Source organism: Mustela nigripes, chromosome 10 (genome assembly GCF_022355385.1).
Source record: "Mustela nigripes isolate SB6536 chromosome 10, MUSNIG.SB6536, whole genome shotgun sequence".
Taxonomy (NCBI): domain Eukaryota; kingdom Metazoa; phylum Chordata; class Mammalia; order Carnivora; family Mustelidae; genus Mustela; species Mustela nigripes.
The window spans coordinates 43,905,517-43,927,863 of NC_081566.1; the positions used below are offsets into that span (position 1 = coordinate 43,905,517).

The 22,347-nt window shown below is 34.8% G+C and overlaps 1 protein-coding gene across 2 annotated transcripts in view; it reads right to left on the reverse strand.

Moving 5' to 3' along the window:
• LOC132025684 (complement factor H-related protein 5-like) overlaps positions 1-22,347 on the reverse strand; it is a 35,248-nt gene continuing 12,901 nt past the window's right edge. Inside the window, exons 2-8 of one of the 2 annotated variants that reach the window (XM_059413306.1) lie at positions 15,879-16,061; positions 12,862-13,038; positions 11,929-12,111; positions 4,255-4,437; positions 3,126-3,299; positions 819-1,001; positions 1-392 (exon numbers count right to left, since the gene is read on the reverse strand). In XM_059413306.1, coding sequence (XP_059269289.1) covers positions 196-392; positions 819-1,001; positions 3,126-3,299; positions 4,255-4,437; positions 11,929-12,111; positions 12,862-13,038; positions 15,879-16,061 — 1,280 coding nt within the window. In that variant the 3' untranslated portion in view covers positions 1-195. The remainder of the gene's footprint in view (positions 393-818; positions 1,002-3,125; positions 3,300-4,254; positions 4,438-11,928; positions 12,112-12,861; positions 13,039-15,878; positions 16,062-22,347) is intronic. The other variant, XM_059413307.1, reaches the window with a different exon arrangement.

The window sequence follows — 22,347 nt, forward strand, 5'->3', positions numbered from 1 at the left end:
TGCTTTTAAGAAGTGATTTATTCATCCCTCTTATTATCATCACATCATGCATATGATATTCAATACAAATTCTGATTTATGAATATAAGTGAGTTACACAATACTTGAAAAAATAAACTGAGAATTGGATTGAGAATGAAAAATTCTGAATAAATGTACATATTTTAATTTTAGGACTGCATCTTAATCATTGTTTTATTCACATTCAGGATATAACAGTTTCCCATCCTGACATATGGCTCGGAATGTATGCATTGGTGTCTTTTTACGATATCCACGAAGACATTCAAATTCAATCATATCCCCTGTTGGAGAATATAATTTTTTCTCATAAGACCATCGAAATCTTATATTATGTCTTCTCAAGATTTCTTCTGATACTGCACAGGGTGCTAAAAAAAAAAAAAAAAACAGAACATAAAACATTGAAAACAGAATTTCAGACTTTCAGGTAGAATCTTCTACACTGGGCCAGAGCTTCATTTCCGAAACCTTTTTCAAACCAACTCATTGAAAGACCCTCGTGTCCATTTTAAACACTTTAAATGGTGAGTGATGCAAAATGAGGTGCTATGTTTAAGCTGTGATAATTAAATGTTATAATCAAAGATTCATAGTATCAATGAAATCAAGTTCTTTCATTAAAAGATCTTTTGCTTGAAACAGAGGTTTTTCTTCCAACTTTATTTCGTTACACATTAGTACTTGGTAGTCAGCATTCAATGAATGTTTGTTAACCCATGACAAGTCTATTAATAACAGCAAAACTTCTATTATACTGATTTTCCCAGGATCCATGAGAATATTGAAATATTTACCTAAGCATTTTGGTGGTGATGACCACTTTCCATTTCTGCATGTTACGGTCCTGGGTCCCTGAAGTACATAGAAGGCCTGACATTTGTACTCTACTGACAATCCTGGAGCATATGCTGGTAGTGGGAATGAGGTAATGTCTCCATTGTCAATAGATGGAGGAGACACACATTTTCCACTAGGTTCTTAAAAAAAAATATTTGATTTATTGAAAGACCAAAGAAAAACAGGTTAAAATAAAGCAAATAAAAAAAGCAATATCAAAACTTGTGATTTCTGCTGACAGAAATGATTCATTTAAGAAATTTTATTTTATTAAAAAAAAGATTTATGCATTTATTGAAAGAGAGAGAGAGAGAGAGTGAGAGTCAGGGAGACAGAGAGAGCACAGGCCAAGTAGGGGGAGGCAGAGGGAGAATCAGCCTCCCTTCTGGGCAGGGAGCCTGATGTGGGGCTCCATCCCAGGACCCCAAGATCATGACCTGAGTAGAAGGCATACCCTTAAACAATAAACAATGGTTAAGATGCAGTCCTAACGTTAAGATAGGTCACATTACATATGTTACAAAAATATGTAACATTAAAATAACCAACTGAGCCACCCAGGCACCCCCACTGAAGAAATTTTAATCACTTAAACTGAGAATCACACTTTTAAACCTTTCCTTTCATACCACATAAAAGCATACATAAAGCATTAACAAATATGTTTTCTTTACCATATTCTGGTGTTAAAAAGTGTTTTTCCTCCCGAATCAGTACTGGGCAGATGGATAGCTAATAGGAACAAGGAAACTTTCTTGTTACATATAACATACTGCAGTTTCTATTCGATCTCTAGTCCTTGTTTATTGATTGTCATTTCTATTACAAAAGGAACATCAACTTTGTTAATTAACGTGAAAGAATTACACATTTGTGTAATGAAGATTTTCTCTCTCCTCCTTCTAAAACTCCAATCCCTCCCCCTCTTTCTATCTCGATAAATAAGTAATAAATAAAATAAAATAAAATGTGGGGTGAGTAAATGGACCCTAAGTGGGTCCATTCCACCCTAAGTGGAAGTAAGTTTTCCTCATCACTCGAAGTGGTAAAATGTCAAAACCAAGGGGAGAAGTGCCAAGCTATATATGTGCATCTTAATACCTTGAGCAACCATGGATAAAACTATACAAAGAAATATGCACCAAAACAATAAAGACACATGAAAATGAGATTATTTTAAAATATTCCAAAAAAAATCCAAAGAATTGTCAAAAAAAGAAATGAGAGTGAGAAACATGGTCAAGAAACACAAGGCAAATAAAATCACTGACACAGCCATTAATCTATCAATAATTACTCCAACTGTAAATGGTTTAAATTCTTCAGTTAAAAGACTGAGGGTGGCAGAGTGGACACACAAGAGCTGAGTGTATGGCAACTAAAAGAAATTAACTTCAATGTGAAAACATACATGGGCTCAAGTAAAAGACTGGAAACTATATATGCCAGGCAAAATTTGATTTGAAAAACAACCAGCTATAATATCTCCTCTTTATAATACTTCTATCTCCTTATAATATGTCCTCCTATAATATTTCCAAAACTCTAAATACTGGAGTGTGTTATGACCAGGTTCTCAGAGTTTTTTCCTATATATATGAATTCTCTGGTTGACCTCAGCTAGAAACCTACCTTTTTATAGTCCACATGCTGAAGGAGCCCAAATTTATATCACATTCCATGATATGCCCCAGCTGCTGATTGATTGTGTGTCTCAAAGTGAAATAGGCCCCACCCCCCAACATATGTTTAGTACATTTATTCCTCAGGAAATAACTGAGCTTCTTAACACTTAAGATAGAGAATTTTCTTGGCACCTGAGTGGCTCAGTCGATTAAACGTCTGACTCTTGATTTCTGCTCTTGTCATACTCTCAGGGTCGTAAGATCAAGTGTTGGGCTCCACACTCAGTGTGGCGTCTGCTAAAGATTCTCTCTCTCCCTCCCCTTATTCCTCCCTTCACTGCTTACACTCATGTGCTCTCTCTCTTAAAAAAAAAAAGAGAGAGAGAGAGAGGGATAAAGAGAGAGAGAGAACTTTCCATGACTCCAACTGTCCTAATGTGGTCAAATCTTCCATAAAATAAATATAAATTATCACTATGCAGTCCACAAAAAGAAAAAAATAATTGTATTATAAGCACCACCATTGTATTTGAGATGAAAAAAAAATTCCATAAGAAGTATGTCACTATATTTATTTATATTGACATATTTAGTCCCTAATATATTCTCTAAAACCCGAGGGGAAATAAGATACTTTACCTGCACACCGAGGCGGTTGTGACCAATATCCGTCTAAACATGTCACTTCTACTTCCCCAAGCAATTCAAAAGGTTTGATGCATTCATAACGTGCAGTCTGACCAGGTAGATAACTAGGCTTCTCATTTAGTATAATAGCATTTTCTACTTTGGGTGGATTCTCACAGGAAATAGCTGAATAGAAAGAAAAAAATAGCATCTCTAACGTAATGATCATTTTGAGTAGCAAATCAATGAACAGGATAAGAGAGATTTAAAATCAACACTTAATCTGTCATGAAAGAGTGCCAATTTAGGAAATTTACATATAAGATTGAAGAAAAGGAGATAAATATCTTTTGATAAGATTTAAGCTCCTATGAAAATGAGAATTTTTCTGGACATTTCCCATTTTTAGTAAAATCAATATTAAAAATTATATAAATTCAATATGAATTTGTACACCACAAGAAAATAATAGTGAAAAATCATTTGATGCCAAATTTTGGCTTGCAGTCATCCTATTTATGAATGTGATTTTAGGCCCTTAGAAAAACAAACACAGTAGGCACTTCCTTAGACAATAAATGAAGAATTAACACACTTTAAAGAGTACTAGAGTTGAAAGGAGAAGATGATTAACTGAAGATACAAACAGGAGATGAGGACACCCAAGTTATTCTGTATGAAGAACAGAGATCAAAGGGTCAGGTATAGATACAGTGTATAAATTGAAAAGTGCAATCAAATACCACTTGGGGTTTTAAAATAAGGATAACTTGGACAAATTAGATACTGAAAACCTGAAAAACATTTGAAACTTGCAAGCATATATATCTCCATAAAATCTGTGCTATTATCTACTTGTTTGCTATGCCCCTTTCATTCTTGTCCTGTTCATTATGAGGAGTAAAATAGACGGAAGCAGAAATTTTCTATGATATTTTCACAATAACCCAAAGCTGTTGTCTGTTCATTTCACAGCAGAAAGAATACTGATTGATTTATATACTTAGTTTGTAATTTACTGCTTCGAGGTAAAGTGAAACAGATCTAGAGAAAGGCCTTCATGTTGTTCCTTTACACAAAGCACTGAGGAGCGTTAACCTCATTTGGAAGAATGTTATAAAGCAAGTTATGGGCTACTGACCAGCACAGCGTGGTATTGACTGCCATCTTCCATCTCGGCACACAATTTCTTCTGCACCCTGAATTACATAATTGTCTTGACAGACAACAGATACTTTTTCTCCATCCTGATAATTCACCGTCGTTGCCATATTTTGAGCATTGGGGATCTGAGGTGGAGGGGGGCACGGCTGCGTGCTAACTTCTAAAAATATTAAAATTAGATTTCTTGATTAAAAATCACAAGTTAAACATATTACAAAGATAATTAAACAGGAAACTCAGTAGTAATGTACCATTAGTGATCAAATAATGACATTATGGTCTATATCTAAACATGTTATGCTCATCAGCTTGTAGAGCACTTTAATATATCACATGCGGCTTATAGTCTCACCGTCTTGTAGTAACTGTTTTATTCTTTCTGTGATAAATCTTGCATAATTTATGTAAAACTTATTTTAATGATTTCTAACCATTTGGAGGTTCTAACTGAATTGTCCACGCAGTAAGAGGCACTAAATAAATACTTATATCCATAATCAAATGTATTGTGCTTGGTTTAAAACCTTCACAAGATGTGGAATAGAAGTTAATTAGTCAGAGGAAGAATTACATATAGTTAACGATCAATTATCAATTGATATAAATTGAAACAAATGACAATTATCAGTTACAGATTCTTGGCTAAGAAAAAAATTAAGAAGAAAAAGAAAAAATCCTTAATGATTTATAGTGTTTTTGGTTTTGGGTTTTTAAGATTTTATGTATTTATTTGACAGAGAGAGACACAGAGCGAGAGAGAGGGAACACAAGCAGGGGGATCAGGAGAAGGAGAAGCAGGCTTCCTGCTGAGCGGGGAGCCAGATGTGGGGCCTGGATCCCAGGACCCTGGGATCATGACCTGAGCCGAAGGCAGACGCTTAACAACTATGCCACCCAGGCACCCTTAAACTGTGTTTTTAAAGTTACAAAACTCTCTGGAGATACTGTTTCCTAGCTTGCCTACACTGTTGAGAGGTAGGAAGGTTAATGAAATGCACCCTCTTGAACAGATCAGACAGGCTGGCTTCAGTTGCATGACCAGCAGGGACACATGATTCCTCTGTAAACTTGTGTTTGAGCTCCGAAAGAACTGAGATACCACACATATATCGTGGCAGCTCTTAATCTGAAGACAAAGCATGTTTTGAACAAAAGCAAGTTTTGTTCAAAACTGAGGGAAGACTCTGGATGGCTCTACTTGGAGGCTTTTGAACCTCTTTATGATTCCTTGATTTTGCTTTCTCCTGTAGTGCGTTTATTTCATCAAAGGCCTTATGTGATTGTACATGGGGAAGTCTTGTCAGTCCCTTCAATTACCCGAGATTTTGTAGTCAATGCAGAGAAATATTTGACTGAATACAATTCATTCATGTAACTAATATTTTCTATTTCTATCTTATATTTTCTCTTTCTCATATTTTCTAAGTGTAGAAGTATTTTATATTTATATTTATTTTATATTTGAAAGAAACCTTTTTCTTATTTGTTCTAAATATCTTGGCATATTTTTTCAATGCAGTATCAAGGACAGAGTTTCTTCTGTATCTGATGTTTAACCACTTCTGCACTAATAATCGTAATTAGTACTTCCTCTGATACATTTTCCAGACTTTGGTCTAACAACTAAATTTCCCTAAAGGCAAAATTACTATTCTGCTAATCATCTGTTTATGCTTTTTTTTTAAATAAAAAAAGCTTCTTTATATTTTTGTATCTTAATTATTTATATTTATTTTATTTCTAGTTTTTAAAATTATTATTATTGTCATTATTTTTTGCAGTACTTTGTACAGGAATCACACCACCAAAAAAAGTCTTAAAGGAGAATGAATCTATTTAGAAAAAAAAAAAAAAAACGGAAAAAAAAAAAAAAAAAAAAAAAAAAAAAAAACCCTGTAAATAACTGACAGATTAAAGAAGAAATCACAAGGAATATTAGGAAACATTTCAGATAGAATTAAATGAAAATGAAGTGCATGTAAAATTTTTGAGACTGCTACAGTAGTACTTCGAGGGAAAAATGGAATTTCTCTTTAAAAAGTAGGATGGTTTAAATCCATGTTTCAATTTTCTACCTTAAGAAATGAAATATAAAATTAAAACCAACGTAATTAGAATTAAAAAAAAAAAACAGTTAAGTCCACAGAAGAGAGAGAATTGAGAAAGACAAATAGAAAAAAGAACACAGAAAAGACCATGAATGTTAGTAAGGCTAAAAAATAGATGAGAGACTAAATGAAGAAAACTAAGTGTTAAAATTGGTTATTTGGAAATATTAATAAAACTGAAGAAAAAAAAAAACCCAGGAAGAGTAATCAAGTATAAGAGAGAAACAAATATCAATGTCAAGAATGAATGAAGTGATACCAACAAATAAACTATTTAAAGGAAGATAGAATATTAAGTGGCTATTAAAATAGTTGTACACCAATCAACTTCATAAATTAGATAAAAGAGAGATATTCTTCAAAAATACAACTTCCTTGCATTGACAAAAGACAAGAAGAAAATCTGAATATTTCACTACTTACTAAACAAATTGAATTCTTCATCAAGAAAAACTTCCCCCAAAAAAGCAAATTATGTATCAGATGACTTTGTGGGTGAAGTCTATCAAACATTTAAGGTAAAAATAATAAAATAATAATGTGTTATAATAAAATTACATAAATACTTTCAGAAAACAGAGAAGCAGAAAGCAGTCCTCATTTTGTTTTATGAGGTCACGATAATCCTAATAAGAAAACTTGGGAGATGCATTTAAAGAAAAAGTAACTATAGATTTATATTCCCCATGCATATAGATATAAAACTTAAAAATATATCAGCAAATCGAGTACATGAAAATGTAGAAAGAATAACATGTCACCATCTAGTAGAGTTAACTCTAGGGAAGAGAGATTTGTTCAACATCCCAAGATTCATGTCTATACCTCACTGTATTAACAGAATTAAGGAAGTCATATTATCATATCAAGAGATACATAAGAAGCATTTAAAAACATTCAACATTGGTGATCATAAAATTTCTCAGTTAAGTGAGAATAGAAGGCAATTTCCTGAAACTGATAAGGGCATTTACAGAAATCCTAAACTGACATTATACTTGTGGTAAAATGTTGAATACCCTCTCCCAGTGATCAGGAATGGGACAAAGATGTATGTTTTCGTCGCTTTGTTTCAACAGTTTACCAGAGGTCCTAGTCAGTAAATAAATATGAACCGGCAAAAATAAAGTCTTGTATTTTCAGTGATATAATTGCTTATAGAAATTGCAACAGATCTACAAAATAGTACCTAAAATGAATAATGCAACTGGTATAGTGTCAGAGTATAAAATCAATGTGCACGATTCGAGTGGGAGGACAAATGCATAGGAAGAAACTGACCTCACACCTCCCAGAGACTCACAGGTGTATATGGAACAATTTCCTCTAGCTGAATAGCTCCCTCACAATAAACAGTGAAAAGGCCACTTCCAGATGGGTATGAGAGTCAGAGACCCAGTAGGGACAGAAACCCCACCCCTGGCAGGGCCACACACAGTCAGGTGTTCTCCCACACAAGCTTCTCCCTGAGCAGAGAGAGGTCCGTGTCACACATCAGCACCCCAAACTCTGGGACTGGCAAAAGCAAGATGAGCCCCCCCCAAACACCTGGCTTTGAAAACCAAAGGGTCTCACATCCAGGAGACCCAATGGGCTGCAGAGAACTGAGATTTCTTTTTTTTTAAGATTTTATTTATTTATTTGACAGAGAGAGCACAAGCCACACAAGCAAGGGGAGCAACAGGCAGAGGGAGAAGGAGAAGCAGACTTCCAGTTCAACAGAAAGCCTGGTGTGGGGCTCGATCCCCCCGACCTTGAGATCATGAGGGCATTGGAAGGCAGTCACTTAACCCACTGAGCCACCCAGGCGCTGCGAGTCAGGAACCTCAGGGGACCACGTGAAAGGAGGAGTTGGAGAAACACCTAGACACATGAGAAGGAGATTCATTTGCTAATCTTAAAACATCTCCCTGAGGGGCAGAGGTCTGTTGGGACTCTTTCCGCCGTGGAGATGCTGACACTTTTTCTCCTCCTTGGTACCACCCGCGGGTGCACTCCCGCCCAGGGCTCTCCTGGGGCCCCCTCCCTGCCTTCTCCCACTGCCTCGCTAAAGCTGGCAAGCATGCTCAGCCCACAGAGGGGACGCTCCTTGATCTCCTGCCTCTCCTGGCCAGATGGGCTTGCCTTTCTGGGTCCCACAGGACTGTAACCCTGGGGAGGTCATTCATGACAGGGTACCACCTCCAGGGCATTCCTACCACCTCCAGGGCATTCCACAGACAGCCAACTGAAACACACCCCCAGGCTTGCTGTGACAAAGGCCTATTTACCTGTCCTGGAATGTCAGCTCCAGGGACAGACTTCAGATTTGCAGCACATTTGGAGGCTTCTCTGGGAACGGAAACTTGAAGGGGAGGAGGGGGACACCAACTTTGTGCCCTCTTCAGCCTCAAAGAAAACCCAAATGCTAATTCTTACAGCTACCTGATTGGATGTTAATTTAAGGCCACCACGTTTCTGGGTTTTGTTTTATAGCCGACTAAGGTACTGATGCAATTAATACTTAGGAATAGTGTTTGGGCTAGTTTCTGAATTTCCTCCCAGCTGAAAAATTATGTGTAGTGATACATAAGCAAAAAATTTTAAAAGACACAAAAGTACTAAAATTACAAGTTAGGAAGAAATAGAGTAAGTTTTTGAAAACAAGAGCTTATCTATGCAGCTTAGTTTGGGGTTCCATCGCCCATTTATGCATGTTGAGAGTTTCAGCTTTGTTGCTCCTCTGCATTTATAACTTACTTTCTCGTTATGATCATATACAGTCTTACTTAATGGTTGTACCTCTTTTCTATTCAAGCTGTATTTACATTTTTCAAGTTCATCAGTTGCTATAAAATGAAAATATTCCCTTGAAAAGACTAATAAGAATAAAAAAAAATAGCTTAGAGTCAATAGTATAATGAAATAAACATCTGAGCCCATAAATCCCACCAACCAGCCTACTACTGACCATATGGCATGAGATGGGCTCTTATGTATGAACGTAAGTCTTATGTCCAGTCCTGGATATTTCTGGGACAATGTCCATCATAAATAGCTCCTGCACTTTGGGGATTAGAAAAGTGTAAGAGGCTCACTTTTTAGGATGATCTACATACTGAACAGTCATCACCTTGACTACATTTGGTCCCACATTTATCTGTGAAAGTAGAATATATGAAATTGCTAGCTTAAATATATTTTTTCAATAAAGGTAATGTAATACAATATGAAAAGTACAGCTAAGACGTCTCTTACAGAATGTGAATATTTAAGTAGATCTTCTGCATGATGGCTAAAAAATAGGAACAGATTTTTGAATAAGTAATTGAGTGCTATAAGCCCCAACCTGCTTCCTGTTTATATTCTTATAATCTTTGAAAAGCTATTTTATATACTGGATCACGTTATAATTCAACATTATAATGCTACAATAGTACATTTTTACTGACTCTGAGTTAAATATACCAACTTTTTATGTAAATACATATTTCCAAAATTCAGTGCAGATCGAAGTACATTTTGCATTCGATAAAATATGAGTTGATGTAGGTCTTTGTTAATGATTTGTTAATGGTTAGCCAAAGAAGTAATGATTTTGTAATAAAAAAATCAAACAAAGGAGACTAATTCAAAACACACTAGAGGCTGAGAATTAGTCCTGTTTTTAAGGCTTGTCCACAATGTTGAGGGAGATAAAACAAGATGTTCAGGTGATGGTAACTGAGGGACAAAAGGAGTGGTGGTGGTTGTTCTCATTGCGCTATGACTGGTTTCTGAAAGAATTTCTTTGTTTATTAGGAGAAAATAAACATTCGGAGAAGAGTGAACAGCTAGACTAGCTGGAGGTACGATATTAATACTGAATGAAGAAAATTGGAGTAAGGGCTAACATAGGTGTAAGGGGATTATGTTAAGCTGAATATAGATAGATTAACCTTTGGAAGGCGAACTCTGAGATCAGAAAATAAGAATAATTGAAGCAGATAATTTAGAATAAGAGTGAAAAGTTGAACGTTTTCATGCCTGTTATAACTTCAGGTTTTTCCCTGATGTGAAACAAGGGGTGATCATTAGTGGAGATAGAAGAGGACAAAGATGAGGTTTGGTCTTGAAGGACTGACAGTACTTCCAATGGGAATGTGTTTAGCAAAAACGTAAGGATAAACAACCAAACTTATGATTCATTCAACAAACTCCTGTTTAACGTGTGCTCTATGTCTGCCAGTCTTTAGGGTATTGGGAATACATCATGAACAAAAGAGGAGTAAATCTCTGCTCTCATGGACCGTGTGCCTAAGCCCTGCCTTCTCCTTGGAACAATTAATGCCTAGAAATCTGATGAATAAGTAAGACGGGACACTCAGAGCTCTCTTTGAATGTAGGACTTAGGAAAACTCTGGGAAAGAACTCATTCCAAGAGAAAAATGAAAAGGGTCCGCAATATTTTCCATGTTAGTCATAAAAGACTTGGTCATCCAAAGGTCAGAATGATTTACATACATCAACCTAAGTGAAGTCATCCATCAGATTGGTTTCCTGGTCTAACGCTGACTTCCTCTTTTGACGGAGTTCTCCTACTGATTGAGAGGGCCTGCAGCCCATCCACCCTCAGCACATTAACTTGTTGCTTTTGAAACAGATTGGGAAATTGTTAGAGACTTGGAGAGAGGCAAGATTCCTCTAGGAAGGTAGCAAGTGGGTATTAACTTCCTTTTTCCAGGGCCTGAAATTAAGAGTACCACCTAAAAACAAAAGTGGTATTTATGCGAATACAGTTCTATTTTCCTGGCAATTAGAAATCCTATTTAAATCATATGAATAACCATAAGTAAAATTTAGCTTCGTACTTAAAAACAGTGTTACTATCAGGGACAGAAACACTGATTAAATTCTATTGCTAATTTGTAGACATATAATGAGCTATAAGCAATGTCTGCTTTCACTATAATTGAAGAACTGACTTTTTTAAAATAAGATTTTATTTACGTATTTGAGAGAAAGAGAGAGAGCATGAGAAGGAAGGTCAGAGGGAGAGGGAGAAGCAGACTCCCGGCTGAGCAGGGAGCTTGATGTGGGGGTCCAATCCCAGGACCCTGAGATCATGAGGTGAGCAGAAAGCAGAAGCTTACCTGACTGAGCCACCCAGGTACCCCTACGACTGGTCATTTTCAAGAATAAACCTCAATTTCAAAAATACGTTCGCAAATATAGCTTTTACAATAAAATGTTAAATTTCATTGACTGTCAATTTGAGAAGTGTCTTCTCACTAATGCATTGAGGAAGTGGGATCCACATTCCATTAAGATATGTAACTGACTTGTGTCCAATCATTGTAAAGTCTTCCATGTAATTGAACTCTACCGAATCTCCATGGTGATAGGGAGAGGCAGAAGACTGAACAACAGAGCCATAATGAAGTTCAGGTATCTCTCTACATATACCTTCCACCTCTGTGAAAATTTCACAAAAGTATGTTTCCTTACAAAATGCAATTTATGTGTTTATATGGATACAGAGAGTGTTGATTTCTGTTTAAACATGAATATTTTTTATACATTACCAATACACATAGGCAAGTCTGTCCATTGTCCATCAACACACTGAATTTTTTTAAAACCCTTCATCAGAAATCTAGTATTGCAAACATATTCCACCAAATCATTGTGTTCATAGATTTCTTTTGGTGTTTCTTTAACTTTCCCATTGAGGAGTTGAGGAGGTGGAGCACACTGTTTTGTTTGCTCTAGAAGAGAAATACTGTGTAAATAATGGTTAATTTATCTATTCTACAACTTAATAATGCATAAAATAGAAAAATTTAACATTAATTTATGTAATTTACAATATAATTTATTATAGCATTCTTAAACAATGGTGTTAAACCAGAAACATGTTTCCCAGTTTTATTACTTACACTGGACGAGTGTATTGGAAGTGTATTTAAGCCCAGAAAATATGTTTAATATTCTAGCTATTCTAAAGATGTATGCAAACCAATTAATAAATGTGGTTGTGTAAATTACAGCAATATTCATATTTCATGGAAGCATTTTATTAGAAGTGTTTGAGAAAATGCCATCATTTGAGAAAAACATTTGATCAAGATGTTTTAACTTTGATTAAAGCATACATGTGATTGAATTGACAATAAGTTTCTTGAATATCGTTTAGACACAATGAAACTTGAGGAGAGGTGCATCCTATACAAAGTGTCCAATATTATTGGTGGAACTGTAGGCAAAAGGAAAAATAACAAAAGGAATGTGAGACATCATATGTGTATCTATGCATACTTCCACTACATATTTCAAGAAACAATTGGAGGTTAATTGCTTAACTAAGGAAGTCTGAAGGATCTACCCACCCAGTACATGTCCTGGCTTAATGCACTAGATTATAGACACACTCAAAGCCAACAGAAAATCAAGAGGTAAAAAAAGGCTGATATCCAAATCCTAATTCTTGTTTTAGCAATTGTAAGATAGATACTCACCTTTACATGTTGGAAAGTTAGGGGACCATCCAAAGTCATAACATTGAACTGAGTCTGGTCCAACTCTTTTAAGTCTTGATCTGCAGGAGAATTTCAACACATCTCCAACTCTGTATTTGTCCTTTCTGGGGGTAACACTTAAGTTTTCTTCTACTTCTGGAACCTTGCATTCTATTTCTATAAAGAAAAGGTCAAATAATTTGGTGAGAATATCTAATCAATCATCACCACAGTAAATTTTATGTGTCTTATAAAAATGAGGGGGTGCGCCTGGGTGGCTCAGTGAGTTAAGCCTCTGTCTTCGACTCAGGTCATGATCTCAGGGTCCTGGGATCAAGCCCCGCATTGGGCTCTCTGTTCAATGGGGAGCCTGCTTTCCCCCTCTCCCTATGCCTGCCTCTCTGCCTAGTTATGATCTCTGTTTGTAAAATAAGTAAATAAAATCTTTTTTAAAAAATGAGGAAATGAATACATATAAAGAGGGGCATCAGTTAAATCCTCCTCCTTGGAAAATATTCCATATTAGATGTTACACACCTTCTAAATTCATAGAGGACTCAGAAATATTAAGGCATTGAATAACAATATATGTATCCTGAAAATTTATTTGTAACATCAACTTGCTTGTATTGGATCTAATTTTATAACTGTCATTTATTTATAAAATATGTGATATTGTTTTGTACTGTCAAAACATAAAAGTATTCTTTTTTTTTAATTCTTTGCATTAAAAAAGTGATGCTATAAGTTTAAAATTGCACTCAACTAATAGTTGGTGTTTTGTTTCATGTAAATGTAATTGGAGAACCAGCACACACGTAAGGTATTTCTAATATGGTCTAAAGACACTATTAAAATTCCTTAATTTATATTATATCATGTTGATTATATTAGTAAAGAAATAAAACTGAACCATAAACTGAAACATGAAACAAAATAAAGAAACATATTCAAGGCCACATAATTAGGCATATTCTAGGTGTCCTGAATATTTATATAACATACAACTATCTATTCTTATTGGATTATAATGTATATCATCTATTAATAAACTGTTGATTATGATGATTCAATTTCAGAATGTGCCAATTATCCCTTTAAATTTATCAAGTTTGTGACATTTGTGACATTTATGAAATTTCTAAATATTATAAAATATTTTTCAAATATGGAACCTTCCTAGCTTGCTAATTAATTTGCAAAATTAAAACCTGGAATTTAAATATTAGAGTCATACTAAAATGGAAAACAATCCTTTGACATATTAAAGCATTTGTAATTATTAAAACATTTTGCAGATGAGGAAGAGTGAACAAAGCTCCAAATAAGCTTGGCTATTGCCTTAGGATACATGTTTAGTCAATAATGGAATTGGAATTTAGTAAATGAGGGAATTGGAATTTAGTGAATGAGGGAATTGGAATTGACCAGGCCCACTCCACAGGATTCACTTATACCTCCTTATCCTTTAATCACTTCCTTCTCTTCACATCTATGAGAACAGTCATTCCAAGATGTTTTCTTCTCCCTGTTCTCTGGGTCCTCCTTTTTTCCAGCTACTTTGCCACCTATTTCTCTTCTGCCTGACACCTAAACGTTGGAATGCTTCAGGGCATACTGTGAAAAATTTATTCTAAGAACACTTTTCTCGGTATACCTACATGTTTATCCCATGCTTATAATAAAATAGGCCATTACAGATGTATCATACCTTATCTAGCAAAGCAGAATGGCATTTTGTGAATTAAGTTGCCAGACTCATTAGCACTGTGACAAATAGGCCAGATTGGTTGATTCAAGATTAATTTTCAACTGTGCAAGTAAATTTTTAAACATTCTATAAAACTGTACTTGACAACATAATTTCTAAAGTTCATATGCTGATTTTCTTTCTCCAATATATTCCTAATGGTTGTGTATTCTTTTAAATTTACCACGATCAAATAGAGAGATAATTCTATTTTTTTCATTATAAGGAAGTAAAGTGTTAAAAGTCTCAATTCTTGCTAACAGAATACTAGAATGATGTTAATAAAGGTTTAATAATTCATCTCAAATGTTATACTATGTTATGTAGGCATCTACCTTAAAGCTTAAAAAAGAAAGCAAAGCTATACTAGTGGAAAATGTGTGAGAGAGAGATTTCTCTTTCATAATAAGAGTGTTTTAATGGATAACTGATTACAATTTAGTATAAAATGAGTTCGATATGGGAACAAGTTTGTCATTTTTTTCCTGTGGCTAGTGCCCATAGTAAGCATGGGAATTGAAAAAAAATAAGGAAATGGAAACAGTAGAAACGGATATTCAAATATCCACTTTACTTAAAGTGAATATACTAAATATCAGTTCACACTATCGCTGTGTAGCTTTGGAGGATAAGATAAACTGAGCAAATTGTTCTTAAAAAATCTGTATCTAGAGACAGGGAAATCTTTCAACACAGCTGCATTTGGTACTATCTGGAAACATTTCTGTCTCAAATAAATAGATGCTTATGATCTTTCCCAAGGGAGAGGCTTTTTTAGAAGTGGGCCTACCCTGAATTATCAAACATGTAAATTCTATAGGTTAAATTGAAATTATGCACTATGGACCCAGATCTTCACTTAAAAAATATAAATTTTATGTCTAGGAACAAAGACTGACATAAAAGTTCAGTCACTTTAAAACAGGTACAGTAGGCACAAGGATGTCAGCTAAAAATAAATGAGTTTCTAGGAGAATACACATTAGGCTCTCTTACTAGTTTCCAAATCATAGGATGTTTTATTTTAATTAATTGATTAATTAATTAAGTCACAGGATGTTTTAATGTAAAAGAAAACTTGAACTGAAAGATGGACTGATATGCCACCCTACAAGTGATTAATCTTAATAGTAAAAAATTACATATTTTTTCATTTATCTTTTCAAATGGGAACCACGTAAGCCCTTGCCCACAGAGAAGAATAAAGTAAAGTAAATTTTTGCATAACAGTCATCAGGATAATGAATATGAACATAAAATTACTTACTAATACATGTGGGTTGAGGAGACCATCCACTTTCCAGACATGTAATTGATCCTGAAGTTTTACCATCTGGTGTTACATATCCTGATTTACACTGATATTGTGTTTCTTTATTCAAGGGATATGCAAATTCAGATTCAGAAAAAAATCCATTTTCAATTGCTATCTCTGATTTTAAACATCTTTCTGAAAAGGGGAAAGTATAAGGAAAAGATAAGCATATAAATAAACATTTTATGAAGTTTTAAGTAATACAACAATATAAAAAATAAGGAGTCATTTATAAATGAAAACCTAGAAAACCCAAATCACCTAAATTCTTGTGACAGAGAAAATAAGTCATGAGATATTAAATCAGGATAGTTCATTAAAATTTCTTTTGGAATAAAGAAGCAATATTTAAAATATCCAGAATCCCTTCTAGGAAATTATTAGAAGTTTGTTTGTCTAGTGGATCTGGAATCCTACAGCATGCCAGAATTACACTGGCAACGGATTCCTTCCAGGCACTTGTTTTAAATACTGTGTACTCAGTATCTCTTTAGCAACCCCAGCATTCAGTTAACTAATTGGGGTATCTCAGATCAGGTGATGATCTCAGAGAATCTGTCACCATAGCTACTACGACTCTGAGAATTTGAAATGTTTGCCATCATAACCTGGTGCTTAAAACCATACAGATGCATGGAGTTTGATGAATATGACACAGAGTAACACCTTACATTCATTTATCTTCTAAGACCAAAATGATGATTCTCAAATTATGTATAACTTCACTTGAAACAATAAAGAAGACTTCTGTCAGTTACCAGATCTATTCACAAAATCCAGCTTTTGCCTAGCCCATGGATGAAGAAGAAATCAAAGGAGAAAACATGAAGTATATATATTTTCATAATTTTATTTTATTTCACAATTCCATTTCATAATTTTATTCCTTCTCTTGGGGTACCTAGTAGACTGGATATGGGATACTTGGAATATTAAACTGAGGATATAGAATTAAAAGTATATAATCTTCTTTTTCTTTTATTTATTTTCAGCATAACAGTATTCATTATTTTTGCACCACTCCCAGTGCTCCATACAATCCGTGCCCTCTCTAATACCCGTCACCTGGTTCCCCCAACCTCCCCCCGCGCCCCCCCCACCACTTCAAACCCCTCAGATTGTTTTTCAGAGTCCATAGTCTCTCATGGTTCACCTCCCCTTCCAATTTCCCCCAACTCCCTTCTCAAAAAAAGACATTAAAACAGCACCAGTGTCCTTTGGTCAGTTGAGCATCTGACTCTTAATGCTCAGCCCAGGTCTTGACCTCAGGGCTGTGAGTTCAAGCCCTGTGTTGAGCTCCATGCTGGGCATAGAGCCTAGTTAATAAATAAATAAATAGAAATAAATAAACAAATAATAAATAAATAGACATTACGTTCTTTGAATTGATTAAAAAGAAAAACATTTTAAATAAAATTTTGTGAGATGATACTGAAGTAGTGCTGAGAGGGAATTTTACCATTGTATAGGTGTAATAGAAAACAATAGACTGCATATTAACTCATTGTTTCTGCTTTAAGATATAAAAAGGCAAAAAGACCCAACATCCATATAAATTTGAAAATACAGACTATTATTAGGGAGACGGTAGAAGAGGTTTTTTTTTTTTTATTATTCTCTATTTGATTTATTTGTGCTCTAATCTTTATTATTGCTTCCCTTCTAACTTCGGATTGTTTTGTTTTTCTAGTTCCTTGAGGTATAAAGTTAGGTTGTTTATATAAGATTTTCTATTTCAAAGTAGGCATTTGTCACTAAAAATTTCCCTCTTCCCACTGCTTTTGCAGCATCTCTAAATTTTGTTATATTGTGCTTTTGTTTCCATTTGTCTCGAGATTTTTTTTGTACTTTTCTATTTTTTTTAAATTTATTTTCAGCATAACAGTATTCATTGTTTTTGCACCACACCCAGTGCTCGATGCAATCCATGCCCTCTCCAATACCCACCACCTGGTTCCCCCAACCTCCCACCCCCCACCCCTTCAAAACCCTCAGATTGTTTTTCAGAGTCCATAGTCTCCCATGTCTCAAGATATTTAAAAAAAATTCTCTTGCTCTCTCTTCTTTGATTCCATTGTTGTTTGAGAGTGTGCTGTTTTCTTTCTACTTATCTGTGAATTTTCCTATTCTTTTTGCTGTTACAGATTTCTAGTTTTACTCCACTGTGGTTGAAAAAGATACTGTATAGAATCTTTTACGTGCAGTTGAGGAGAATGTACTCTTCCACTGTTGGGTGGAAAATTTCATATATATCTATTAGGTCCATTTTGTTTATATTGTTGTTCAAATCTAGGGCTTCTTTCTTGAATTTCTGTCTGGGTGTGCTATCCATTATTCAAAGTGGGGTATTGAAGTCTCCTAATATTATTGTATTGCTGCCAATTTTTCTTCTTTAGATCTGTCAATATTTGCTTTATATGTTTAGGAGTTCCAATGTTGGATCCTCATATGTTGAGAATTGCTACATCTTCCTTTTGAATTGACTCCTTATTATTACACAATGACCTTCTTTGTTTCGAGAGACAGTTTTAGACATAGTCAATTTTTTTCCGATAGAAGTGTAGCTCCTCCAATACCTTTGGTTGCCATTCACGTGAAATATCTTTTTCCATTCCTTCACTTTTAGCCTATTGTGTCTTTAAATCAAAAGCGAGTACTTATTTATTTTACTCATTCAAGTACTATATTCCTTTTAATAGGTAAGTGTAATCCATTTACATTTAAAGCAATTATTGATTGGTGAACACTCATTCCTTACATTTGGATAATTGTCTTCTCTTTTGTGATTATTTTTCAATCTCTTCCATTCTTGATGACTTCCTTTATTATTTGATTATGTTTTATAGTTATTCACTTTGATTCTTATCTTTGTACATTTATTAGTTTTTTTAATGGTTTTCTTCCTACTTAGTGAAGTATAATTGACAAAATTGTATATATAAAGTATACAATGAGATGACTTGGTACACCTATGCATTTGGAAATTATTTTCAAAATTGTTTATTCACCTCATAATTACTTTTTTTTTTTTTAGATGGAATGCTTAAGATTGACTCTCTTAGGGGGCACCTGGGTGGCTCAGTGATTAAGTGTCTCCTCTTAGCTCAGATCATGATCCCAGGGTTCTGGGATCAAGCCCCGCATCAGGCTCTCTGCTCCATGGGAAGCCTGCTTCTCCCTCACCCACTCCCCCTGCTGTGTTCCCTCTCTCACTGTGTCTCTCTCTGTCAAATAAATAAATAAAAATCTTAAAAAATATATTGACTCTCTTAGCAAATTGCAGATATACAATACATTACTACCTACTATATTCATCATGCTGTACATTAGATCTTCAGAATTTTTCATCTTATAACTGAAGGCTTAAGCCCATGGACCATCATCTTCTCACCCCCCCCCCATTTGCAAGCCACTGATAATTACCATCCTACTCTCTGCTTCAATGAGTTTGACCTTTTCTATTTTTCTCTCTCTTTTTGATTTTACATACAAATAAAATCATGAAATATTTGTCTGTCTAGGACTGTCTGTCTTATCGCATCTAACATAATATCATCTAGGTTCAATCATGTTGAAGTAAATAACAAAATTTTCTTTTTTCTCATGGTTGAATAATATTCCATTGTATATATATATATATATATATATATAGCATCACCTTATCCATTCACCCATCAATGGACAGAAGCAGGTTGTTTCCATATATTGTCTATTGTGAATAAAGTTATAATGAACATAAGGGTGCAGATATTTCTTCAAGATATTTATTTCATTTCCTTTAGATATATCCCAGAAATGGGATTGCTGTGTCTTATGATAGTTTCATTAACTTTCTGAGAGTTTCCATATTGTTTTCCATATGCATATCACAAATTACATTTATATCCAAATATACAAGGGTGCCTTTTACTCCACACTGTCACCAACACTTGCTATCTCTTGTCTTTTGGATAAAAGCCATTTTAACAGGTGTGAGGTGATATTTCATTGTGGTTTTGGTTTGAATGTCTGATGTTTAGTGATTCTGAATATCAACTGAGAATTTGCATGTATTCATCAAAAAGGTATTCTAAGTTCTGAAGAGAAAACTATAATTTAAAAAAGAGACAAGTTACCTGTTCTCAGGTATTTCCATTCTCTTCAGAAAGTTTGTTATTAAATAAGTAATTAAAGAGATATATGATTTGCATTACAGTAGATAAATTCTATTTAGAAAAATAAAATACAGCAAGGTGATACAAATTTGAGTGGGAACATTCCAAATATAGTGGAATAGGATGGACCAGAACAACATTCCTAATGCAAATTGAAAAAACAACAAACTCATGTGTGTGTGTGTGTGTGTGTGTGTGTGTACGTTGAAAGGAACTAGATGTTCTGAGAAAAAAATAAAAAAGGATTAAATGACCTAAACCAAAGAGAGAGAAGGGCCTGTTTCATGCAAACATATTGTTTTTCATCATTTATTACCTGGTTGTGTTTGCCAACTCTGGATATGGATTGAAGATAAGGCTTTGCCTGAATGTGTGACTATGATGAGAAAAAGAAAAACTAGGCAAATTTTGGAGGAATGTCTAACACGAAAAGTTCTGAAACCCTGCAGAATAAGCATGCTTTCCTGGAGCCTAAGTAGTTTCTTACGAGTGGAGTAACAAATAGCATGGAGGACAAGGGGAGATGGAAAGGAGAAAGGAGTTGAGGGAAATTGGAAGGGAAGGTGAACCATGAGAGACTATGGACTCTGAAAAATAATCTGAGGGTTTTGAAGGGGCAGGGGGTGGGAGGTTGGGGGAACCAGGTGGTGGGTATTGGAGAGGGCACAGACTGCATGGAGCACTGGGTGTGGTGCAAAAATAATGAATACTGTTATGCTGAAAATTAAAAAAAAAAAAAAAAAGAGTGGAGTGGAAGTTCCTATAGTCTCATAGAGAAAGTCCTAATAAGAGAAGACTCTTGTTTCAAATACACAACTGTATTGCCATCAAGACAGTTGCTACCTTTGAAAGTCACTCAGAATGAGACTTAGAAGCAGAGGTCAAAACGTCAGAAAAGCAGGATGAATCTCTCAGAGTGCTTGGGATAGGGGAAGAGAGACCAACCAGGTTCTTGATAAAAAGCCAAGAAGGTCTCTACCTTGAAACTTTTGAAACTAGTAGTTGACTAACTCAAAATAGAAGTGCAAACCAGACCCATCAGAGTTCGCTTCTTGGCTAAATCAAGAAAGAGAAATCACCTGTCAATGGGAGGTAAACAATATAAACATTATCAGTACATTTATTTCATATGAAATGTATGGTTTTGGGTAAAAAATTAAAAGACAAACAGAGAAGCAAAAAAAAATGATAAAAAATGAAACAAAATAAATGGCTCATAGAAGAAGACACGCAAAACCAGATGTTGAAATTAGTGTCAAGTTCTATAGCTATTATGTATGTTAAAGGAAAATAATAAAGTGATAAAAAAAATATAAAGATATTCCAAAGAGAAATGATGCTTTAAAAATAATCATGTGTTATACTAAAAATACAGAATTGATGAAAACCCTCAACAAAGTAGGGACACAGGGAATGTATCACAACATCATAAGTCTGAATACGAAAAAGCCACAGCTAATATAATTCTCAATGGGGAAAAACTGAGAGCTTTTCCTCTACCAGCAGGAACAAGACAGCAATGTCCATTCTCCACCATTGTTATTCAACATAGTACGAGTCATAGATTTCAGCAATCAGACAACAAAAAGAAATAAAATTTCCCATTCAAATTGGGAAGGAAGAAGTAAAACTTTCACTATTTGCAGATGACATGTTACTCCATGTGGAAAACCCTTAAGACTCCACTAAAAAATTGCTAGAAATGATACATGATTCAGTGAAGTTGTAGCATACAAAGTCAACATAAGGAAATTTCTTGCATTTCAATACACCCATAATGAAGTAGCAGAAAGAGAAATCGAAGAATTGATCCCATTTATAATTGCACCAAAACCCATCTATACCTGAGAATAAACCTAACCAAAGAGGTAAAATATCTGTACTCTGAAAACTAAAGAATGCTGGGACACCTGGGTGGCTCAGTTGGTTAAGTAGCTGCCTTCAGCCCAGGTCATGATCCCAGCATCCTGGGATCTAGTCCCACACCAGGCTTCTTGCTCAGCAGGGAACCTGTTTCTCCCTCTGCCTCTGCCTGCCATTCTGTCTGCCTGTGCTCACTCTCTCTCTCTCTGACAAATAAATAAAATCTTTAAAAACAAACAAACAAGCAAACAAACAAACAAAAAAACTATAGAATGCTGATGAAAGAACCTAAAGATGACACAAAAAATTGGAAAAACAATCCATGCCCAAGGATCAGAAAAACAAATACTGCTAAGATGTCTATACTACCCAAAGCAATCTACACATTTAAAGAAATCCCTATC